General features: G+C 46.7%; 10 protein-coding genes across 10 annotated transcripts; 7 read left to right on the top strand and 3 right to left on the bottom strand.

Moving 5' to 3' along the window:
* Positions 1-133: 133 nt before the first annotated feature.
* LY89DRAFT_687880 (DUF803-domain-containing protein) lies at positions 134-2,665 on the bottom strand. Its single transcript, XM_018215596.1, has 2 exons — positions 1,633-2,665; positions 134-1,586 (listed from the first exon to the last, which is right to left on the bottom strand). Exons 1-2 carry the CDS (start codon positions 2,465-2,467, stop codon positions 304-306), a joined length of 2,118 nt encoding a protein of 705 aa, XP_018067327.1. The 5' UTR covers positions 2,468-2,665; the 3' UTR covers positions 134-303.
* A 75-nt stretch (positions 2,666-2,740) lies between these two features.
* LY89DRAFT_687879 (WD40 repeat-like protein) lies at positions 2,741-4,703 on the top strand. Its single transcript, XM_018215595.1, has one exon. It carries the CDS (start codon positions 2,780-2,782, stop codon positions 4,556-4,558), a length of 1,779 nt encoding a protein of 592 aa, XP_018067326.1. The 5' UTR covers positions 2,741-2,779; the 3' UTR covers positions 4,559-4,703.
* A 1,128-nt stretch (positions 4,704-5,831) lies between these two features.
* On the top strand, positions 5,832-6,645 carry LY89DRAFT_756226 (uncharacterized protein; the record flags this gene model as incomplete). Its single annotated transcript, XM_018221369.1, has 1 exon — positions 5,832-6,645. The coding sequence occupies exon 1, from the start codon at positions 5,920-5,922 to the stop codon at positions 6,643-6,645; it is 726 nt and encodes a 241-aa protein (XP_018067325.1). The 5' UTR covers positions 5,832-5,919.
* A 225-nt stretch (positions 6,646-6,870) lies between these two features.
* On the top strand, positions 6,871-8,224 carry LY89DRAFT_721782 (uncharacterized protein; the record flags this gene model as incomplete). The annotated part of the gene is made up of 3 exons (XM_018218675.1): positions 6,871-7,420; positions 7,522-8,001; positions 8,134-8,224. The coding sequence occupies 3 exons, from the start codon at positions 6,871-6,873 to the stop codon at positions 8,160-8,162; spliced, it is 1,059 nt and encodes a 352-aa protein (XP_018067324.1). The 3' UTR covers positions 8,163-8,224.
* A 566-nt stretch (positions 8,225-8,790) lies between these two features.
* On the top strand, positions 8,791-9,688 carry LY89DRAFT_756223 (uncharacterized protein; the record flags this gene model as incomplete). The annotated part of the gene is made up of 3 exons (XM_018221368.1): positions 8,791-8,793; positions 8,899-9,036; positions 9,086-9,688. The coding sequence occupies 3 exons, from the start codon at positions 8,791-8,793 to the stop codon at positions 9,686-9,688; spliced, it is 744 nt and encodes a 247-aa protein (XP_018067323.1).
* A 408-nt stretch (positions 9,689-10,096) lies between these two features.
* Positions 10,097-11,053, top strand: LY89DRAFT_737868 (uncharacterized protein; the record flags this gene model as incomplete). Its single annotated transcript, XM_018220304.1, has 1 exon — positions 10,097-11,053. One exon carries the CDS (start codon positions 10,097-10,099, stop codon positions 11,051-11,053), a length of 957 nt encoding a protein of 318 aa, XP_018067322.1.
* Positions 11,054-11,525: 472 nt separating this feature from the next.
* On the top strand, positions 11,526-13,424 carry LY89DRAFT_673070 (uncharacterized protein; the record flags this gene model as incomplete). The annotated part of the gene is made up of 1 exon (XM_018213331.1): positions 11,526-13,424. The coding sequence occupies one exon, from the start codon at positions 11,526-11,528 to the stop codon at positions 13,422-13,424; it is 1,899 nt and encodes a 632-aa protein (XP_018067321.1).
* Positions 13,425-14,070: 646 nt separating this feature from the next.
* On the top strand, positions 14,071-14,556 carry LY89DRAFT_673069 (uncharacterized protein; the record flags this gene model as incomplete). The annotated part of the gene is made up of 1 exon (XM_018213330.1): positions 14,071-14,556. One exon carries the CDS (start codon positions 14,071-14,073, stop codon positions 14,554-14,556), a length of 486 nt encoding a protein of 161 aa, XP_018067320.1.
* A 142-nt stretch (positions 14,557-14,698) lies between these two features.
* Positions 14,699-16,176, bottom strand: LY89DRAFT_623042 (alpha/beta-hydrolase). The gene is made up of 3 exons (XM_018210999.1): positions 16,059-16,176; positions 15,411-15,939; positions 14,699-15,288 (listed from the first exon to the last, which is right to left on the bottom strand). The coding sequence occupies exons 1-3, from the start codon at positions 16,097-16,099 to the stop codon at positions 15,082-15,084; spliced, it is 777 nt and encodes a 258-aa protein (XP_018067319.1). The 5' UTR covers positions 16,100-16,176; the 3' UTR covers positions 14,699-15,081.
* Positions 16,177-18,868: 2,692 nt separating this feature from the next.
* Positions 18,869-19,838, bottom strand: LY89DRAFT_673067 (uncharacterized protein; the record flags this gene model as incomplete). Its single annotated transcript, XM_018213329.1, has 5 exons — positions 18,869-18,937; positions 18,988-19,062; positions 19,113-19,190; positions 19,240-19,523; positions 19,619-19,838. The coding sequence occupies 5 exons, from the start codon at positions 19,836-19,838 to the stop codon at positions 18,869-18,871; spliced, it is 726 nt and encodes a 241-aa protein (XP_018067318.1).
* Between the last annotated feature and the right edge of the window lie 1,725 nt (positions 19,839-21,563).

Here is a 21,563-nt window from a genome sequence, read left to right as displayed (position 1 = left end):
ACCTGGGGCAATCAGCCCGAAAGTAGTGTCTCCCGTTATAGCTACGTAAGAGGGAGAATTGTCAGCAACTTTTGGGACTTTGTATTCTCGGTAATAATGATGAACAGAAGAGATAGTCATGATTCCCGAGATTCTACTAAGTGTTGCCTGGGTTAGAGTTAGTTTCAGTGTCCGCGACATCCAGAATATCCAAAAGGCTCGAACTTTTTAAACTAGTCAAATTGTACATGAACTCTACGAATCTTATGCAACACACGCCTATGCTTATCCAGAACTCCGGTCCTCAACCAACCCATACATACATCACGATCCGCTAGGACCAGCCTCTTCATCCTCCCCAGCCGTATTCGGCCTATCCAATTTCTGCCTTTTCCCCCTGCCGAATAAATCTCCCAGAGTATTGCTTAGACTCCTCGCTCGCGTCAAGCGTGACCATTCTGTCTGTCGCTCTGTGCCGAGCGATTTGCTGTAATCTGGCTCTCCATCGTCGTCCTTTGTTGGCGTTTCTACGGCTTCGTCATCTTCGCCATCGGTGGCTTGGGAGTACCTATGCGATCCTGACTTCGTTCTTCGCAGACCCAGGCGGGGCCGTCGGAAACTCCTTCGTATAGAAGAGTCTCGACGGATCGAGTCTGCCACTACCGCTGCTAGGCCGCCTGAAAGGGGAGACAACAATGGCCCAGGCAGCATTCGTGCTATCGAATGCCGTGCTGGGGTCATTGGCCTGTCTCCTTGAGGTGGTGTAGGTCCTGTTTGATGATTCGGATGGGTGTGGACCGGACCTTGTGATATCGTTCTCGACGGACCCGATGGTGGCCTGAGAGATTCTGTCGAGGTCTGAGCCTCTGTTGGTAACACGGGAGATGATGTCGTGGTAGGTAACCCCGGATGTCGTGCTGCGTAGAGGAAGTCGTCTGAAGAGTTCAACCAAGGATTGCTAAGAAGTGGTGCGTTCTCGGGAGCACCCTCTGGCGGCACGACCCGAGCCGAGGGCTGAGCGGATGAGTTTGAAAATCGTTGAGGTGTTTTCGGTCTGGACGTTGTGTCCGCGAAACTGACTCGAGATGACCTTCGAGTGCTGATAGACTCTTCGTCGTTCGCCGCATCGCCTCCGTTCTGAACGAGTGGTCTTGCAGAACTATATCTCCGTAATGTACCTTGGGGATCGTTCTCCTCGGCATTGTGCTCCTGGTTGAGCAAGCCAATCCGCTCCTCCCCTTCTTCATCAGATTCCTCGTCCTCCTCATCTCGATTGGGTCGCCCACTGGTGATTAAAAATACCCCAAAGAACGTTAGAAGACAGCCTCCAATGAACTTCACCACTCTCTCGGGTGTAGTCTTCTCGAAGTCGCGATACAATATCGCACTTCCAATGATAACCGACAAAGTAAACATAACGAATTGTACAGGAATGACCTGGGTAGAGTCGAATCGCTGGAGCGACTTGTTGACGTATCTGACCTGCATCACGGCGGTACCAACAAGGACAAGCAGAAGAGCATATGTAACAGGTGTTGTTAAAGCTCTCCAAAGTGTTGAAGAAAGCATCGAGGCAACACCTTTCGTCGAGAGGGCTGTATAACCTCCTATTGTAGGTCAGTAATGATTCGAGGTCTTCATAGCAGGACATACCAAATAGTCCCACTAGTCCAAGGTCGATCAATATTGTTCTATTGCCGTACTTTGGACTAGCCCACATCAACACGACGATCAAAAATATAGTAACAGCAAGATAAACTTCGAATTCCAACGTCGTTATGGCACCCCATATCTCGTGGGGTCCAAGTTTCTTCTCCTCCTGCTTCGCACTCAACACCACTGTAACAGCACCAGCCACCGCAACTACTACCCCCCAGAAGTCTCGCATCCGGAATTGCTCCTTCAGCATGATAGGAGCAATGACACAGTTCGATATCAGAGCTACCACTCCCAAAGGAGAGACAATCGAAGCTGGAGCAAATCCATATGCCAGAAAATTCCCAGCTTCTCCAATCGTCATCAACACAATCCCTCCCCACCAATACGGCGACCGCAGATATGTCACTTCTTCCTTATGGTCCTCATCACCACAGCCAGTACTTCTGGAACTGAATGAGGATTGCAGAGTATTATCTGCCTCCTCTCCATTCTGACCATTGACCTCTGTAACATGGCCATTCGTCCCCGTTGTCCCATACCCGCCCGCGCTTTTTGGTATGCTCTTCAACTTTTCCCTCCTATGACTCTGCTCTTCGTGTAATCTTATATGTGCATAGCGCTGGATATTGAGGGCGAAGGATATTAATATGTTGCCGATAATCGCTGTAATGATGCCGATCAACGAGCTCCATCTCTGCAACTGCGAATCTCCGTCCTCCAACTCGTACACTGGACTCCCAAAGTTTGCAAATGGAGTAGCTGATATCAGACTCGGTGGAGTGAGGACTGTCGTCGTCGCAGCATCGAGGATTGAGGTTGAGAGAAACATAGCAGGGAACCGAAGCGTTGTCGCAAAGGTACTATACCATCCCACTTGATCCGCCCGTTGGGCCAACCCTTAGATGTAATTGTACCAGATTACAAGGACATTGATATCTGTGCGACCTGAGAATATTCATCCAATACTCGCAGCCGCGAGTTGTGTTATTGTCGGAAAATTCGTTTTGTCTTGTTCAGGAAATTGTGGTGCTCGCATGAAATCATCGGGCAGCGGAGGCGTCATCCAAGATTTCTCGGATAGCGCAACCTCACATGCAGAACCTGGAGATCTCTCCGCGAATCGGACACGCCATTCGACACAATGAGCGACGACGAGGATTTCGACGTCGAAGTTCCTGAGTTGGAGGGAGATTTTGCTGCCTTTGCGCCGCAAGCCTTTGGGAAGAAATCGAGAGAGGCAGATGTCGCAGCGCAGATAGGCAGGACAAAGAGAACGACAGGAGATGCGCCGGGTCCAACGAAGCAAGATGGAGAACAGCAGAGGCTGGCGCAAGAACCGGCATCAAAAGACGGTGACTCGGACGACGACGACGATTCCGACGACTCTGATCAGTCTGACGACGACGAGTTCCCAGTCTCCCATGAGCTGGTCCTCAAGACCCACGAGCGCGCGGTAACGACAACTGCATTGGATCCCTCAGGTGGAAGATTGGTTACAGGCTCGACAGACTGTTCGTTGAAGCTCCATGATTTTGCTTCTATGACTCCTACGACTCTGCGAGCGTTCAAAAGCGTGGATCCCAGTGCCTCAAAGACCTCCGCGAACTCGGAAACACACCCTATAAACCATGTCGAATTTAACCCATTGTCAGGAGGCACATTTCTTTGCGTGTCGGCACATCCACAGGCAAAGATTATGAACAGGGATGGAGAGGTTCTGGCAGAGTTCGTGAAGGGAGATATGTATCTAAGGGATATGAACAACACCAAGGGACATGTCTCGGAGGTCACAACTGCTACATGGAATCCAGTGGACAAAAATCTGTGCGTCACAGCAGGAACAGACAGTACGCTGCGAATATGGGATGTCACACATAGGAGAGAGCAGAAAGGGGTCATAGTCCATAAATCGAGAGCTGCTGGGTCTGCGGGAAGAACAAGAATGACTGCTGTTGCATGGGGAAGTCCTCTACAAGGCGGTCCCAATGTCCTTGTCGCGGCAGCTCTTGATGGAAGCCTGGTGATGTGGAGCGGAGATGGTCCTTATGCTCGACCGGCAGCAGAAATTAGAGAAGCACATAAACCAAATACCTGGACCGGAGGCATCGACATCAGTTCTGATGGACGGATGGTGGTAACGAGGGGTGGTGATGATTTGATTAAGCTTTGGGATACGAGAAAATTCAAGACGCCTGTTGTCACCGTCTCACATCCCTCGACGTCGGATCATTACGCCATGACCAACATCAAGTACTCACCCAACTCATCCAGTATCATCACAGGTTCAGCTTCTGGACATCTCCACATCCTAAACCCTGGCAACCTCAAGGCTGAGCTTGTTACCCCCGTCACTCCTGGGTCGTCTCTCATCACTGTCCAGTGGCATCCCAAAATCAATCAAATCGTGACAGGCTCTGCAAATGCAGAAGTCCACGTTCTATACAATCCAAACACCTCAGTCCGTGGGGCCGTTGATGTAATGTCGCGAGCACCTAAGAAGCGCCACGTCGACGACGATCCAAACTTCACCACTGATCAATCGACTGGCATATCAGGAGACAGCATCGTCACCCCTGGCGGTGTTCTTACTAGCAATACCGGAACGTCATACTCAGCTCGCCACCCTACCGTCGGCCTGACAGCTTCAGGCCGTTCTCGAGATCCTCGAAGACCACAGATCCCCATGGTCACTCCTTTTATGAAGAGTCAGCCAGACGAAGAGCATATCAACCAAAGTATTCCTCTTAGTAGCATGCGAGATGAGGATCCGAGAGAAGCACTATTGAAATATGCAGAATTGGCGAAGAAGGATCCGCTGTTCACAAATGCATGGAAGGATACCCAGCCTGTTACTCAATATAGAGATTTGAGCGACGAGGAAGAGGACGATGGACCGGATAAGAAAAAAGTGAAAAGATAGCAAGACCTTAGAGACATGATGACATCAAAATTGGGAATGGCGTTGGCCTTTGCGGAGCAATCTTTGATCATAGCGAACTCGAGATATCCAACAAATGTGAGTGCGTACAACAAAACTAGAAATATCAAGTCTCACAGTTCTTTCCAGCGTGTGACCTCCCTTGCCTCACCTATGTGTATGCGAAGAAGCCTCGATGTCCGGAAACGAGCGTATAATGCATGAAGACAAGTGTTTACCGATATCTCAGGTTCTATTTTAGTACTCGATAGTATCGCCCTTCAGCCCTTCCAACATAATTGGCAACAACTCCAGAATAGATGCATATACTCCTAACTTCTGATTCACGCTCTTCTCGTTTCCATATCTATAGACTCCAACCAATGTCTTCTCCATCTTGGACCCAGGAACCGCTCAGTAGTGGGTCCAGAGCCCAAATGGGAATGACCAAACTCAATGCAATACCTACATTTATTATCTCCACCATCTTCGAGCTTCTGGAAGTACTCAGGATGTTAATAATGTAAGACTGCGAAATATACATTGGTGTTCCAGTGAGCCCAATCATATGAGTATTAGAGACGTTCCTGGGAATTCCCTGATAAACTCAGATCTTCGACCACCACCCGAACTTTGTCAGGAAAACGTGCCAACGAAGGCACCGCAAACACACTAGGAAGACGGCATCATCCATCAAACGGCTGCAACCTCTGCCGGGCTCGTCTTCCCGCCACCTGTGCCGCTAAGGAAGCTTGAAATGAGTGACTGTGCAACAGAACATACACCGAACGGATCCAGCTCAATGTCTGTGCATTTTTTTTTGAGATTTGGGACTTGAACTTATGGTAAGTCTAAATTGAGACATGTCGACGGCACGAGCCACCAGTGAAGTATCGGTACTCGGTCAGCTTTCGTACCTCATTTTCGAAGAGATACGGTTCAACTTCGGTGTCACTGTCAATCTCCTCTGGAGGCATGTCCGAAGTGCTATCACTTGCCAAAGTCTCTCTGTGGATATTATTCAAGTATCTTTCTAGCACAAAGCAGTCAGCATACATGGTGGCTTCGAAATAGGATATCTGGAGATCCCCTCTCGAGTGTTGCTAACGAGCCAACTGTTTTCTTGTATCATAGCGTATACGTATACCATGTTCAAAGAATGGGGCATCCTCAGGTAGTCCACCACCATGAGTAATCTGAGACTTACGGAACATTCACACTAATTGATATAAATTCCAAAAATTGATGCACGCATAATTCTCCATCGAACATATTGTTTTAAGTCAGCCTTGTGTGAGATATTCCACTACAAGCACATCTCAATCTTGATCTCACACCTTGCAAAGCTAACTCCCACCGCAACAATGAAGCACTCCAATCTCTCCCGACACGAAATTCTTGCCCTGGTCCTCCAACACAACCGCAGTCAGGGCGTGGGCCCAAAGGATAGAATCCTCGTCGACCAAGTATCACGAGAGGAGATGGCTATTGTGGAATCCATATGCGTTCGCAACAATCAAAGGAAAGAAAAGTACGGCCTCATTCAGAAAGCTGCAGTAGCGTTGATGAGAGATCTGGAGCAGATCGAGAAGATTAATTGTCAGGCAGATGGAGAGGCTGTGGACTGGAAGGCAGCGATGAAGAGGTGTAGAGAGATGCAAGTGCTTATGGATGATGGGAGGAAATATGTGGAGAGAGTGAGGAGTGACGAGTTGAGGAGGGCGGCAAAGGGGAAGGGGCTTGAGGGAAAGGTGCGGAAGCAGCCGGAACAACTGCAGAAATATGAGGAGAAGACGAAGGAAAAGCATGGCAAGGATCCACAGCACGTAGTCCAGCCACATAGGCCTGGTCCTGCTAAGTTAAAGACTGTAGAAGGCAAGAGAGTCATGTATGCCGATTCTATGAGTCCACCTGGACCATTGAAAAAGAAGCCCCAAGGAGACCAACAGCAGCATACCTCGAGCGAACATGAAAGGAGGATGCTGACGAAGATTACCATGTCTGAGAAAGGCAGGAGGGCGGATGATGCATATCTAGAAGGGTTGAGGCTGGCCTCAGAAGTCAGGAAGTTTGATTTGGAAGATATCTGAATTGAGTCACAGTCACTTCATGACTTGACCGAAAATGAATGAAATGAATGTAAGCCGTGATTATTCAAACATTAACTAATTGTTCTCTCTTATTATCTACTTGAGCCACGAGCTGTTATGCACATCGAAATCGAAAATCTCATGAAGCTCTTGCCTGCTTGGATAACTTCCATTCTCGACGTTGTAGTAAAGGAAATCGCAGCTGCAGAGAAGGACTCTTTCATCATGTCCAGGATACCATCAAGAATGGAGATCCTCTTTCTCATCAAGAAATACAACCAATACAGCGATGACCATGGTATGACAGACAAGATCAAAGTATCTAATATGAGCGATGATGATCGTCGCCGAGTTGCTGCACTTGACGCAAGAGTGGCAGCACTTCAAAATTCCCACGACAGACTCCCCATCTTCAAGTCTGGAGAGCGTGCAAAGACCTGGCTAGATGATATGATGAAGATGGAAATGAAAGATCAGAGTATGCTAAACTTCCCATGGGATGGAGCAGAGAACATTTTTAGGGAACTCTATGAGAGCTCGAAATCTCAGCGAAAAACGGTGGACAAAGAGAAACTGAAAAGGATTGCAGCTACTGAAGAAGCCAAAAGAGCTGAAGACAAGAAAGCGCGAGAGAAGGCAGATACAAATGTTGCGGACAGTGCAAAACGGGAGGAAAAGAGAAAGCACGGAGCGAAAGCCAACCCGATGGAAAACATGTTGAAATGGATGAGAAAAGATGGGGAGGCGAAGCTCGTCAAGCCCGAGAAACAAAAAGGTCAACAAGAGAGTCGCGGGTGTACCTCGGGTCATGTAGCCAGCCCACTGTTGATGAGATTCGACATGCGTACTCGACGTCTATCGCTGACTTCGACTCAGGAAAATCTTCACAAGCTCCACTGGCGCTAGATAATGTTAAAGACGACCGACGGTACCTAGCACCAAGTCCACCTCGACATGCTTCACCTAGGCGTGCTTCACCAAGACTTTCTACTCCCCAGAATGATCGCCATCATCACGGTGAGCGGAAATCACCGCAAAAGATACCAATTACACCTGCACGTACCCCACCACGACCTTCTACACCTCAAAATACTCGTCCTAAACACGATGAAGCAAGAATCCCGCAGAAAGTTAGGCAATCCGAAACACAGCAGACAAAGCAAACCACACCTCCGAGTCCCGCTACGCCAAAAGCGGTCGCAAGTCCAAAGGGCATACTTAAGAAACGATCTGAGGAGTCGGTACTCAAGACTTATATGCCGGGTGTGACTCATGCCGAAGGGAAGAAAGGAGAGGTTGTCAATAACTATGGTTCAAAGGATGGAGTGCTACAGGATGCCTTCAATAGAGCACAAGGTGAGATGTATTTTTCTATCCCTTTGCCATTCGATTTTTTGAGTTCGGAGTTGTGAGTTTCAGAAAGTGCTAGAGGCTACATTTGCGGTTGTTTGCTGAACTTGGGGATGCATGATGCTAATTGGACCGCAGAGCTTCACTCAGAGGTAAGGAAGTATTGATGTGCTGTGCTGGGTCGCACAATAGACGCGAGTTTGACACTTTGGGTTTATGACAAATAGACAACGAATGCGTGTTTCATCGTTGAAACAACTGCCAGTCTGCTCCCAATAGTGATTGAGGTTCCGCTCATCTGTGTGGTCGAAATGACTCCAACTTGGAAGACATGGAGATGAATTGCTCGGAATTCCCCTGCTCCGGTAATACTGATACATATACGATCGACATGAAAGCTGTGAATGACAAAAATATGCACTTGAGATGGATACAGCTGCCCTGTGTCTGACTCGTTGATTGATATTCATGGTATACAACTATGAACTCGAGATTTACCTGTAAAGTTTGTTTTCCGATGGCCAGAGCTGGCTAAGTTTGGGTCAACAATCCAAAACCACAACTAGTAGCAGCTCATTCTGAATACAGCATGCGTGAAGAATAGTCAGACACATCAAACCGCTTCTGTGACACTTGAATAATGAGAAATGATATGTCTGGGACTAAAGGAGGCAATATATATACTTCCGTCGACTCCTTTCCGAAAGAAAATCGTGTTTATCCAAGCAATCTCGTGGAATTTCATCAACATTCGAAGCTTCAAGAGATCTAAAATTTCATACCCAGTATTTGACAATGGTAAGTTCAAATTGGAGATTGAATCCCCTCCTGTCCCCTCCCGTGTTTTGGAATCATTGGATAGGATTCGTTTAAAATCTCGAAGACTTAGCTAATGTCAACAAGACCCAGTGCTGCTTACAATGCGGGGTCGTTCTGTGGCCTAATCTTCACTCCCCATATACAATACGCGAGCAAGAGATATTAGCACAAAAATATCCTTATTGTGACCAGTACCACCACGCTCTATGGGCGCAGAGACAAGTGAGTAGTAGTAACAATTGCACTTGAGTGTTCACTGACAGTGATCTAGGCCCCTTACGCATATTGCAAGCTTCCGGGCACGCCCATATCTAGATCTGAACCAGCAGCAGAAGGAATTAAAAAGCCAGAGGAAAAGCGCCACAGGGTTCAGAAGGGAGTCAAAGAGAACGAGGGTACAGATGGGAGAAAGGGGAAAGAACACAAGCCGCAAGCGCCAAAACCGAAGGAACAGCCCAAAAAGAATGCTACACCCAGTCAGGGGGGAAAGCATAGGAAGAATAAAGAGCCTGAATCTGAACAACAGGCCAACAAGGGAGCTGTACCTACTCAAAGAAATGAGGCCAACAAGAAAGCAGCAGCAGAGTCTAAGCAGAGGCAAAATGATGGAAATAAACCAGAGGATAAACTGAAAGGGGCCATCAAACAGCAGGTTGAGTTTAAGTTGGATAGGAGGGATGAGGGCAACAAGAAAGCGACTGCAGCTCAGCAAAATGCAAAGGCAGAAGAGATGAAGGGAAAGGCGCATCTTGAGAAGAAGAAAGTGGAGAATGGAAGGCCAGTACCCGGCACACAGACGAAAATTGCTGCCGCGGAAAAAGCTGCGGAGAAGGCACGAAGGCTTCACTCTGAAGTTGAGAAGTTCACAAAATGATAATCGGTCCGAAAGATCTTTGAAAGAACTTATTTGCATAGCTAGATACATCAATGATTTAAAATTAACTTGAGTTTGAAAGATAGGTTGTAACGAAGATTTTAGTTTCAGCTGTGAGTATTGGTAGACATGTTAATACTGTACCTTGTGGAGAAGAGCAGGAGAACGGCCTGACTTCCTCGTGTACACACAATATGTAAATCATGGTGATCAGATCAAGATCATGATAGCATGAGCGGATACACATCTGCTGAGTGAGTGCTCGGGTGAACTAGGTAGGCGCGAACTCGTCATTCGTTCTTGCCACGCTTGTCGACTTGCTGATGCGCATTCTATCCAACCACAAGTTGATCTTAGCTTCATCCATCTACATTCCAATCATCATTACCAATATCTATAACCACAAAGATGGCTACTTGGTGGCTTCGGATACCAACTCGGCTCGAGATACTTCTCCTCATCCAGCAACACAACAAGCTCCGCCCTGCGACGAATCAGCAAATCGCAGTCACAATGACCGGCGAGGAGACTTTCAAGCTGAAGATACTTCAGCAAGAACTTAATGCAACTAGGAAAGGCTACAATGCTGTTCAGCGCCAAGCCCATCGTCTCTCAGAATCTATCGAGAAAGTCTTGGCATTCAACCCAAGTTCCGGAAGGGGCAAATACGATATCGATTCCTGCATTGAGGCTGCACGAAAATACTTGACAAAATTGGAGGCTGAGAAGAGGATTTCAGACGCATTAGAAGATGCGGTGCGGGGGGCAAAACAACTGGAGCAGGAGGCGAATGATATCCAAGAAGAGCAAGAACAAGGAAGATACATTGAAGATAGCAAGCGAAACACATGTGCCAGGGATGGGAACAATGTCAGCGACCGAATAACTTTTCATACGAGAATGCTAGGTTGCGAGACAGCTCAGGAAACTCCCAGAGCAATTGCCAACGAGTCGTTCAGCTCTGACGACCAAGAAGTATCCCAAGACATCGGAATTGCAGATACGCCAACAGTCTTGCCGCAATCATCTTTCGACATGGAGATTTCTACCGACACGCTTCCATTTCGACAAAATGGGAACTTCAAGGCGAGCCAAGCCATTCTTCGAAACCCCATCGAGAACCTCGCATCAGGAAATACAACTTGGCAGGCTAGGAAGGGAATCCTGCGCAAGGCGACGAGGGAGCCCAAAAGTATCATTTCTAAGGAAGTCGACTCCTCTATTTTGACCTGGAATCCTGGAAAACAGCAAACAGAACAATGTTGCACGGAATTAAAAGAAAGAGAAGGAAAGACAGGAAGCTCTTTGAGAGAGGCCCAGGAGAGAGCAATGGCGTTATATTCGGAGGTGAAACATTACACTTGATGAGAAAATTCAAGAATTAGAATCAAGTTGTCATTATGAAAAGCATGGGCTCGAAAGTGTGCGTAGCGTGTCAGCCTTGAAAGCAACTTTTCACATTCGTTTCATGTCTACTGATGCTGCTCTAGTTCTGTGACTCGAAAGAAGTTACATTATCATAGTCTGAGATATTATGTCCTCTTGAATCACTTATAGCATCCATTTCATTGAATAATCGTAGTTAGATACACGCCTAAACCATACTCTGATGAATCAGAAGACTTATTATATAGAACTCCGAAGAATCTTGGTTTGAATGACCCACTTAGTTCTATCTTAAACTACAAATACTGCTTGAGGCATCCTTCCAAAAGCTCTGAAGGTCCAGTGATAACCTAAGAATAGGCGACTTCTGAAGAGATACTAGCTATCTGAAGCTTAGAGTGCTCGAGAATCCAACTCCAACACAAATAACAACCTCTGCCCTTCCAGGAGTATGGCACATAATACGAACCCTTCTGGTCAAGAAGAGGCCCAGTCCCCTGTTCAGAGTAAGGATGATATCAGCGAAAATAACGCCCGCAAGATACGTTTCCTCGATGCAGAGGCGTCATCAGACTCAGGAGCAGCAGACTCGAATGCTCAGAATTCCGACGCCGCTTCTAATGCAGCACAGAAGAAAAACAAGAGTCATCTTCTTGCAAAGCACGACAGGATCATGGAAGATCTTTTAAAGCAGCTGTACGAGCTTCCAATACTCCTACAAAATACAAAGAAAATCATGGAAGACCCAAGAGTCGAAGTTGAACTAAAGAAAGTCATCGATCTGGCTGCTACTGCGAATTCTTGGTCAAGCGACGTCGAGGATGTTCGTGAGAAAGTTCGAAGGGACGAAAAGAGATCCATGTCAGATTTTGACCTGCTGGTGTACAACTTGCGTAGGTATAGAGTCCTTCTTCATGAACTTGATGGAACACTGGCTGTGAATATGGAGATTCTAGAGAAGTCCGCGGATCTTCTGGAGAAAGTCCAGGAGCACAAGCTGAGGCGACATCGTGAGCTGCACCGTCAGGACCATGACGATATAAGGATTTCAAAGAAGCAGAAAAATGAGGCACAAAAGAATATTCGGGGATCTGACAACAAGCCACCAGGTAGTAGACCCGATAGAGATGGAGAAGATGATATTCAAATGAAATCGACTCCAGGAAATGATGACCCAAAGACTCAGGCTTTAGCTCCAGAAACTGGCAGCGAGCGGGTTGGGGTTCAGGAACTTCCTGAAATAATCATAACTCCCCCGGCTTCTGTGGACGATTCCGAAGTAGCCATGCAGGCAACTACGTGGGAAGACGAGGCCACAGATACAGGATTGGCAGAAGCAGACGAGATGATGGACTCGATCTATGATCTCTACGGTATGTCTTGCGATAAGGATACGATAGAGGATGAGGTAGAGGACTACGAGAAACTCATCAACCAGATTCTGGAAACCTTGACTGCTTTTGCTGTCCAATTGAGACCAGAAGGCGAGTTCGACACCAAGATAGCATATCAAATGGACCGCATCCTCCAACTGTCGAGAGGTGACGTTGAAAAAGAATGGGAGATAAGCCAACTTCGACTGGATCTCTTGCAGGGTGGAGGAGAAAGTGTTGAAGAACGGGTCTTGTATCTCCTGAAGTCATATCGTATTCTCTTGCATGCTTTGGTAAGCTACGGACTTCAGATGGAAGGTCGGGTTACCGAAAAGATCATTGAAGTGCACGAACTCATGTCACAATATCAAAACTCTCTGCCGGATATTGAGGAAGAAACTTCTAGCCAAGAATGGGATGGAGATGTCAAGTCGGAATTCGCGGAAAGTCTGGAGAGCCTTGAGGTTGAGCATGTGTTTCAAGATGGTAACTGCTCCTGTGGTACCTTTTGCCATTTCGCGCGAGCCCGACCCGTTACGCCGGAAGGGGAGCTCGATGCCACAGAACGTGGAATTCGCGACTGGTACGAAAAAACTCAAGCAGCCATCAAAGAACACGCTTATTCGATAGCAGTCTTCTTGAAGTTGCACACTGAGCAAGTCAAGGCTGGAGACACTGTTGATCCAATTATCCTCTGGCATGCTAAGAAACTGCGAGACTTGAATGTAGGGAAACAGAGAGAAGGATTGGAACCTCAACAATATGACCAATCGCTAGAGGAGACAAGGGTCGAGTTGAAGGTTTTCAGACAGCAGTTAATCAACTATTTCTACGAATGTCAGGATTCGGGTTCTCTCATGGAGCTGGATCCCGAAGTCGTCGCAGCTTGTATTGAACTGTTGAAAGCAAATTTTCAGCAACACTGGGACATTGAGAAAAAGAGAGTACTTGGTAGTGTGTCCGAGACTAAAGAGTAGATAATGGTAGAGGGAATGCTGCAGCCTGTAAGGGAAGTGAGGCAAGGTCTGTTTTCAGACTTTTGACAATAGCTGTACGTCTAGAAGCATGGCTTTGATGGATATATTCCAAAACCAATTCGCTTTCCATCAGATTACTTGATTGCCTCAGCCGTGTAATTGCGTCCAGGAAAAGGTAAATGTTTTGACAGAATTTAGGGGCTTAGCCATCATACTGCTGACAGTGAATCACGCTTTCGTGATGACTGGATTGCTACTGACCATTCTCGAGCTTCCAAAACTCTATAACAACGAGAATTACTTCCACTCTGAATTCGGTCACAGAGATCAGCAAACCACGACCATTACTAAAGCAAATAACAAGACCAGCTCGCAACCATCCCGATGGATCAATCGATTTCAACCGAACTCGAAGATGAGATCACCGTGCCTTCAAAAGACATCGCACAGTTCGAGATAGAGATCTTGCAATCACCAGCGCCATTCAGCAGAGCAATAGCTGCAACAAGAGTACTTGACCTTGGGCGATTCCGGCGGGCGGAGAATTCATTTTCGAAGTTGAACGAGATGCACGAGTCTAAAGGCGATATCCTTGAAGTCGCGGAAAGTCCAAGTTCTTCCGTTGAAATCAGTAATCACCCCAGTTATGGAGGCAATCGAAGTCAGAACCAGCAGAGATAATGAGCATACGAGCCAGGATGATGTCCGTGCAAATTACGGCGAAGGTAGAGAAACCCGTACGGCTCAAAGCAAGTATAGTCTGTTGTCGGAGTCCAAAGACAGCATTTCAGCAGCAGAACATGCCAGAATGGCCATTCTAGCAATACTGCAATCCTACTTGCACAACTTGCGCAACGGCAATCTTACAACTGGAGAAGAACTTGATCCAGACGTGGCAGCTGCATTGGAGGACTTACTTAGCATCACAGCCGATAACGTATCAGGTCTTTGTGTCCTTGATCGATGCGGATCCGACTTGGGAAACAGCGTAGAGCTATGCGAGCTGAGCGACGAGGCAGGTGTCGTTCAAGAAATCAAGAGGTATAGCAGGGCGTTGATGGAAAGCGGAGGTGAGATTCCAGATAGCGTACACGATGCTGCGCAGTCTATTATTTGCTGGACTATGTTGTGATACGCGTGGTATGGGGGCATGGATTTATGATTGCTTGACATTACAGCAATGGATTCAAACAATTGGACAAAAATATGACTTAATCTTGATAAGCTATAAGTTCTAGTGAAAACGGGAGGTTTTCGTTAAAATTTGAACCATCAGGAAAATGTGAAGATGCTGCGCAGCCATGAGTCGTGTCCAGCGTCGTTACTTTCCCAGATGCGGATCGTTGAATCTTTGCCTGACAAAGAGCGTGTCGGACTTGTGCAGGGAGATCATCCTCTTACGTTACTGGAGTGACTTGTCAACAGCACCATCCTTCAGGCCCGATGCTGACTGTATGAAACAGTGGTCAAAAACCACAGATACTGGGGATATTGAGCTTCCAGTCATTGTTTATACTCACCATACAATCCGAGTTGGTATAATCAACTGGTGAAGACAGAATAGCGGTTTGGGAGGAGCAGAGTAGATTTTTAACAGTACGAGTACAGGCATCTATCTGAACGAGAGCCAACTTCGCTCTCGATCACAAAGAAAACTTCAGCCGACAAAGGCCGTTACCGCTTCCGATATGAAATCCGCAGTCTCTTTTGGCTTACTCAACATTGGTGAGTGGCCGCTCTCAACTTCTCGTACTGTTATGTTTCCTCCCGCATCTTTAACAGTCTGGACAAAGTACTGTTGCGCTTGAAATGGTAACGCCCTGTCCTCAGTAGTAGCCAGATACCACACGGGCACATCCATCCACTACGCTTGATTAGCATCAAGACTTCTTTGTTTTATTACCATAGACAGAAATATCACCCGTCAGGCAACAAAGCAAGATTGACAACTAACGAGAGTGAAGAACGAAAGAGATTGCTGCTTACACCTGCATAAGTGTCCTCTGCTCCTTCAGTGAGAGCTTTCAATGATTGGTCCAAGAGTTTGCTGACCCAGTACTTGCGTTCTTCTTCCGGCAAGTCGTGATAGAAAGACTCGCTAGGATCTCCCACTAGAACAGCAAAACCACTCTCATAGTCGAGCTTCCATGAGTTTGGCGGCGCTCCACCAAGCGCATCCATAAAGGTCTTCCCGGCGGGGCCAAATCCAGAGGCCATTGAGCAAATGCCAATTACGTGACCGGTCGGATCAGAAGTAATCGTCGAAGTGTTTCCTTTGGCTGCCGTGAGATCTTTGACTGCACTCACGCCTACTGCTCCTCCATAGCTGTGCACCACAACCACAACGTTACGTCCTTGGGCTGTCTCCGTCTTGATGGCGTTTCGGACAGCCTGGAAGTCATCCGAGAACGTCTTTGAAGGATCTGAAGTGGTTGTCGGCAGAGTAATAGCAATGCAGTTGTACCCCTGTGCTTTTAATAGCGAACTCACTTTGTCCCAGATACTGGCGGGGTGCCTATGCACATACAATGTTAGCACATTTACATCTTCAATTGTATAAGACCATATGACTTATATCACGACAACCCTCCAAGTTCTGAGGTTTAAGTAAAATCATAGAAAATATCGACTCACCATGCTCCTGGGACAAAAATAAGTGTTGGCTTGGGAGACATTATCAACAAATCTAGGTTCGAAAAAGACAATGATTGCTTTTAGAATAAAAAGTTCTGAATAATCGATGGATTGAGAATGAGCCTGAGTGACGATCAAATGCAGACTTGTGGAGAGGAAATAACGTTCTTAAATATAAACTCAGAAAAAAGCAAACACTGAGTCAAATGTCTCTGATATCGGACTCGGAGCTTTGAAGCATTGTAGGGTCCGATCTCCGTGTCACCGCTCCAACCCGTGACACAGAAAATAATGCAATGCCGGAATCTTTTCGCATATGGCTGAATTATCCTGGGCTCGAAAAATTGCTGACGGGTGCTTGCGCTCGGGGCCGGCTTATATTCGTGCGATGGTAGGGCAGTCGGCCGCCAGTTGGCCAGGGCTTACCAAGTTTGGCTTGTTTCCCGTTGCGGGATAAGTTAATAACACTTCAGTGCATCGAAAGTTCGAAGACACGATTATACCACTAAGTAACACAAAATGGGATGATTCAGAATCAGATTTGTGTCGTTGGAAGACATGGCTTCCATCTAAACCCAAAATTCAGCCCCAAATTGCCAAATTCTTCCGATCCAAGACCTGCCACCCCTCTTGTATCTTCTTGCAACCCTGAAACAACCTTTCTTTCATACTGAACATGCTACCATGATACCCATGGACAAGACTCAGATGCCATCCAATGCGTCGCGCGTTCAAGAATGTGATCTTTCTTCCCAGATGACGATTATACACTTAGGTGCTTCTGATTCCATTGGAGGAAGTGAACTCGCAGACTGGTCCATAAAGTAGTACGGAGGTGGATCCAACTGCACGGATTGCGTAAAGGAAGTCTTCCCACAATATCTCACCTCGCAGATCGATTTGACCAGGGTTGAAGAACAAAGTCCTGAACGCCGTATATGCAAGACAGTACAGCCTAGAAGTTGGTTTTGTATCGCAACAAGGAGTTGGTCTGCGGGATGCTCCGCAGCGGCAAGTGCATTGTTGCCTTTCTTATTTTGAACTCCGCCTCTTCTTGTCTTCAAATTGAGTTTCGGCTCGACGGGAACAAATTTGGCAGTGACTAGTCCAGATTCCAAGTGGAGAGATGAAAGACAGTCTTCGATATCAATACTGGCAGTATGTGTACTCTCGGTTCTCGAGACTTTGATTGACTCTATCCGTGCTGGATCTCGCTGCAATTGTAAAGGCCGCTGGATTTGCCAACATAAGTTCTCATGGGTTGTCTTTCCGATTCTTGCACCATAAATATCGAGGCTGATTGTGTTGAGCACCCGATCCAACTCATGGAGACTTGGGAGATATTGTTTATGCTCCTAGATGAATCTGATACATAACATCCTTTGTGTCTCGACAGATTCCTTATCAAGCCCCCAGATTCTGGAAAGTCCGTCGAAATTTGGGTCTTCGAAAGATTGAAGCAACACTTTAAACCTACGATGGGGCTACAACATCCAGTATTGAGCCCACGGTCTACAGAAGTCGAGAAAATATCCACTCGTTCCCCTACCATAACCGTCCAACAAGGGGCTGACGAGGATGCTCGTAGGATCATATGTTTTGAAGAATGGGTCACGATATTGAAACAAATGACCGAAGACAAACGACCCACACAAATTTGAGGCTATCAAGGGTGGTGGGTGGTTAAGGATTCAGTCAGCCAATACACAACACGCAGCAAAAGAACATGGATGCGGACATACAGGACGGAACAGTGGAGGTGAAGATCAATCGCATCAAAGCCCTCTTGCAACAACAAATTACAACGACAGAGGGGGCTAGAAGTATTAGTGGCAAGTGTTATATGGAGTAATTCAAACGGCCTTACGATAGCTCTCACCCATGACCGTTTGGTCACTTCTAAGGTGGTGGAAGGTCTGCATCTATCTATGAGCTCCGCAAGGTGGGTCCCAGAGAGAAGAATCTGAAGCTCGATCTCAGGGGCTTCTCTGCGTTGGTTTGGGCTGTAGCACTGTCGACGACCCAACCAGTGGGGTGGTCATGTACATGTTTCCTCTGCTCTCTTTTTTGAAGTTATGGACTTCATAGTATTTTACCGACATCTATGGCTGTGGATTGAATCCTGTTATGAGTTTAAGCGGCGGAAGTTTACTGTTCGAGCCTCGCGCGTCAGTTGCGCAAGACTTCAAGGGTTGTTGGATTGGAGAAGTTGGTAGATATTTAGAATGAAGTGTTTAGCCGCTTGAGCGTTTATGTGACCTTCTGAGTGCTAATGGAAAGTTTTGATTTGGCTTATCATTTAGCGGTGCGTCTTACGCTTGGCTGGCAAGGAGTTTGAAGACGCCTGGTGAAGCTCTGTCGAGTGCGGTCAAGATTAAATTGAGAATTCAGGGAGAACGTCCAAGAGGGCCAATACGCCTGCCAATCCGGGGCCGGGGAAGATCTCTGACGCTGAGCCTCGAATGTGCTTGCAAGGTGAGGGTCGACTATTGGCTCGCTAAATTAAGCGAAATGTCTAGCGTAGAACGACAAATATCCAATCCCTAGGTACCTACCAGGTACCTACCTACCTACCTGGGCAGTAGACTTAAGAAATCGGTGTTTGGAAAGACTCAAACTTTTGGAACACCTTGAAGTTGTCTCATGTCACCAATGAAATCATAGTCATTTACTGAAGTGTTGCATTATTCATGATCAGAAACCATTTGTAATCTCCCAGTCCATACTCGTTGTCACACCTCACGCCCTGCTACCATGACTTATCCACCACGAGCCAAAGAACCTCGCAACTTTATCATAACCCAGTGAAACTAGTACCTCGAGAAAAATCTACTAGGCATAACTCGCTTCTTTGGAGGCTTACGATTTGCTGCAGGACCCTACCGAGATTTTCAGTCAGTGAACAATAGACATTGAAGTGCAAGCATACCTTAGCAACGGGCTTCTCAGCTTCAGGCATATCGTCATGAGATGCAAGTCCCTTCATGAGCTTCTTCTTCTTCCCCTTCGAAAAATCATTAGCGGGGTAATAAAGAAATAGTTTTGGAGCAATACCGATGTAGCATTTTGATTCTTGTGCTCATCCTCGGAGAATTTGACTACAGCTCTCTTGCGCTTCCTAGGCAGGATCGGCTGCAACACTGTTAGGTTTTACCGCCCCTAAACAAAGATAGAAGCGTACCTCCTCGTCAGAGTGCTCGTCATTCTTGACTTTAGATTGTCGGTCCTTGGCCACGTCACTCTTCTTCTCGACTGCACTGTCTTCTGTAACCTCGGTGCTTGCATGAGTCTTGACAGCCTTGTCAACATCAGAACTGTCGAACTCGACGGCGCCGCTGCTCTTGTCACCTTCGAGAGTATTGGTATCCTTGATCGATGCTGCCGCGCTGAGCTTAGGCTCTTCCTTGATGGACTTGATCCGGGAATCAATAGCCTTCATCAAATGTTCGGCTCTCAACAATCGATCTTCGTAACCTTAAGCATCTTTGGGAGTAGGGGAGTGCCTGTAGCAGATCGATCAATCATGCCACGAAATTTTTCGCAATCGCTGCTGAGCAAACTATGCGCAAGTTGCCAATCTTCGACATTGAAAGGCCGACCGTGGTCCTTGAACGCATTCGGAAATTCACAGGACAGCTTTGACCAATCACCGAACTTGTAGTTTTGTTCGTAATTGCAAAGTTTCTTGAAGGGTCGGAGTGCCCTGCGCACTAGAGTCAGTTTCGATCTCCATAGGACCTGTTGAGTGTGGACAAACTTTTCAAGGTTCTTTGTTGACATAATGTCGGACTGCAGCTTGGGATTGTCTTTGAACTTCGAAGGATGAACTTCGCTGCAAGTTACAGTCAACCTCGAATTCTTCAAGCCTGGTTGATTATATACTAACCTTGAAAGGGTGGAAGATGGCTTAGTGGTTGTCTCCATGTTGGGGGTTGGGGATGTTGTTAAGAAGAAGTGGGAAAGTGGCGAAGGGTAAAGTTGCGAAAGAATAGATCGAGGTTGTTTCTATAGTACGGGTCTGCGGCCTTAGCGCCTTAAGAGGTACGCGAGCAACTTGAACTCGAAAAGTAGTCAAAAGGGCCGCTAGTCAAGGCTTCAATGATCATGATATCTAGGACATTAGACAGGCGGAGAAGGAAAAGTGTCAAGCCACGGAAAGTGACACTTATTTCTACGAAGCGGAGATCTACGAAGTACCCCACTACTTGGTAATGCGTTTGATCATGGTTCAACAACCTGTCTAGCCATTACTAGATAGACTCTTCCTGTTAGCCTCTCTGGCCAACCACCATTTCGAGGTCGCCCAGATGCTCTTCCTTGCCCATCCTTATCAGCTATTCATCATGGCCGCAGTTCTTCAAAGCCATCGGCCATTGGCGGCTGGTGTTCTCTCTACCTTATTCAACAGATCATGATAGACCTACATCCTGATCCGAAGGCCTTTTCTTCTATCCCTGTTTTCTCTTCTCAGATAGATGATAGAAAGGAATTTTGAACGCCTTCAAATTGAGTGCTCCGAATATTGATGCAAGGCTTCATCTTTGATCTTGAAACGAGTTTGAGCTGATAGCTGCAACTCTTGCTTTAGCTGGCCTTGAGATGTGAGATCTTTTGCTAGTATTAATGCAGCATTTCCCAAAACAGTACTTCATACTCCAGTCGTGATGTTATGGTTAATAATTTAGGAGTTTATGCTCAACAATTACCCCAGAAACTCCAGAGGAATGGTGGCAAGAATGGAATGGCTTGCACTGGAAATGAACATTAATTTGTTTTATGGATGTGCATGATTTTCTGGGAAAATGCAGTCACAACGAGTTGTAAACTCGATCGAATATTGAATCAGACGTAATAGCCAGGATCGGCTTCACTAGTATTACTGAATAGCAGTGAGTGTGCATCATTCTATTTTGTTTCGCCTTCTATTTCACCAGAATCTGCATGGTCCTCTTTCACCCCTACGCCAACTCCGCTTTAGTTATCGACCTCTTGGTAACAGACTACAAAAAAGATTCACTCCTCAATGCAGGTTTGTGAGTGTGCATTTGGAGCAGACCAGAGGTTGCCCTCGAGCTTCATGATGTTTGTGGCATTTGTTCATACTGAGATATTTGACTTTGGTTGCGTTTTCGGGCGTAAAGGCACGAGACTTCCTGTGGGCGTAGACATGGGTTGCAATGCATACCAATTCCTTGAATCTGATGGTTTCATCACCAGTCGCAGAATTAGTAGGCTGTTCATTGCATATGAGGGGAGCAAGCCTGTTTGACTGACCTGTAGGTGCGAGCTTTTCTTTCTTGGGTGAAGCAAGTGAATAAATTGAGAATCCTCAAGACGTAAAGAAAAAGCTCTTCGATGAAGTTTGGTTCCAAAAATTAGATGCCTTGACCTCCAGCTACAGTCTCAACTCCAGTGGAAAGACATCCAAAAGGAAAGGCGAGCACATGAGAAAGGTATGAGAAAAATATCAGATTGGTTGACAAAAGAATAATACGCTGCGTTGCT

The sequence above is a fragment of the Mollisia scopiformis genome, assembly GCF_001500285.1.
Source record: "Mollisia scopiformis unplaced genomic scaffold LY89scaffold_20, whole genome shotgun sequence".
NCBI classification, from domain to species: domain Eukaryota; kingdom Fungi; phylum Ascomycota; class Leotiomycetes; order Helotiales; family Mollisiaceae; genus Mollisia; species Mollisia scopiformis.
The sequence above is the reverse complement of the archived record's forward strand: the minus strand, read 5'-3'. Positions and strand labels throughout refer to the sequence as shown.

Coding starts and splice junctions, on each gene's coding strand:
- LY89DRAFT_687880 (XM_018215596.1), bottom strand. CDS start 2,467: ATGTTTCTCTCAACCTCAATCCTCGATGCTGCGACGACGACAGTCCTC. Junction 1,587..1,632: donor TGGACTAGTGGGACTATTTG/GTATGTCCTGCT, acceptor GACCTACAATAG/GAGGTTATACAGCCCTCTCG.
- LY89DRAFT_623042 (XM_018210999.1), bottom strand. CDS start 16,099: ATGTCTCCCAAGCCAACACTTATTTTTGTCCCAGGAGCATG. Junction 15,940..16,058: donor ATTTTTGTCCCAGGAGCATG/GTGAGTCGATAT, acceptor GTATGTGCATAG/GCACCCCGCCAGTATCTGGG. Junction 15,289..15,410: donor CAGAGGACACTTATGCAGGT/GTAAGCAGCAAT, acceptor AATCAAGCGTAG/TGGATGGATGTGCCCGTGTG.
- LY89DRAFT_687879 (XM_018215595.1), top strand. CDS start 2,780: ATGAGCGACGACGAGGATTTCGACGTCGAAGTTCCTGAGTTGGAGGGA.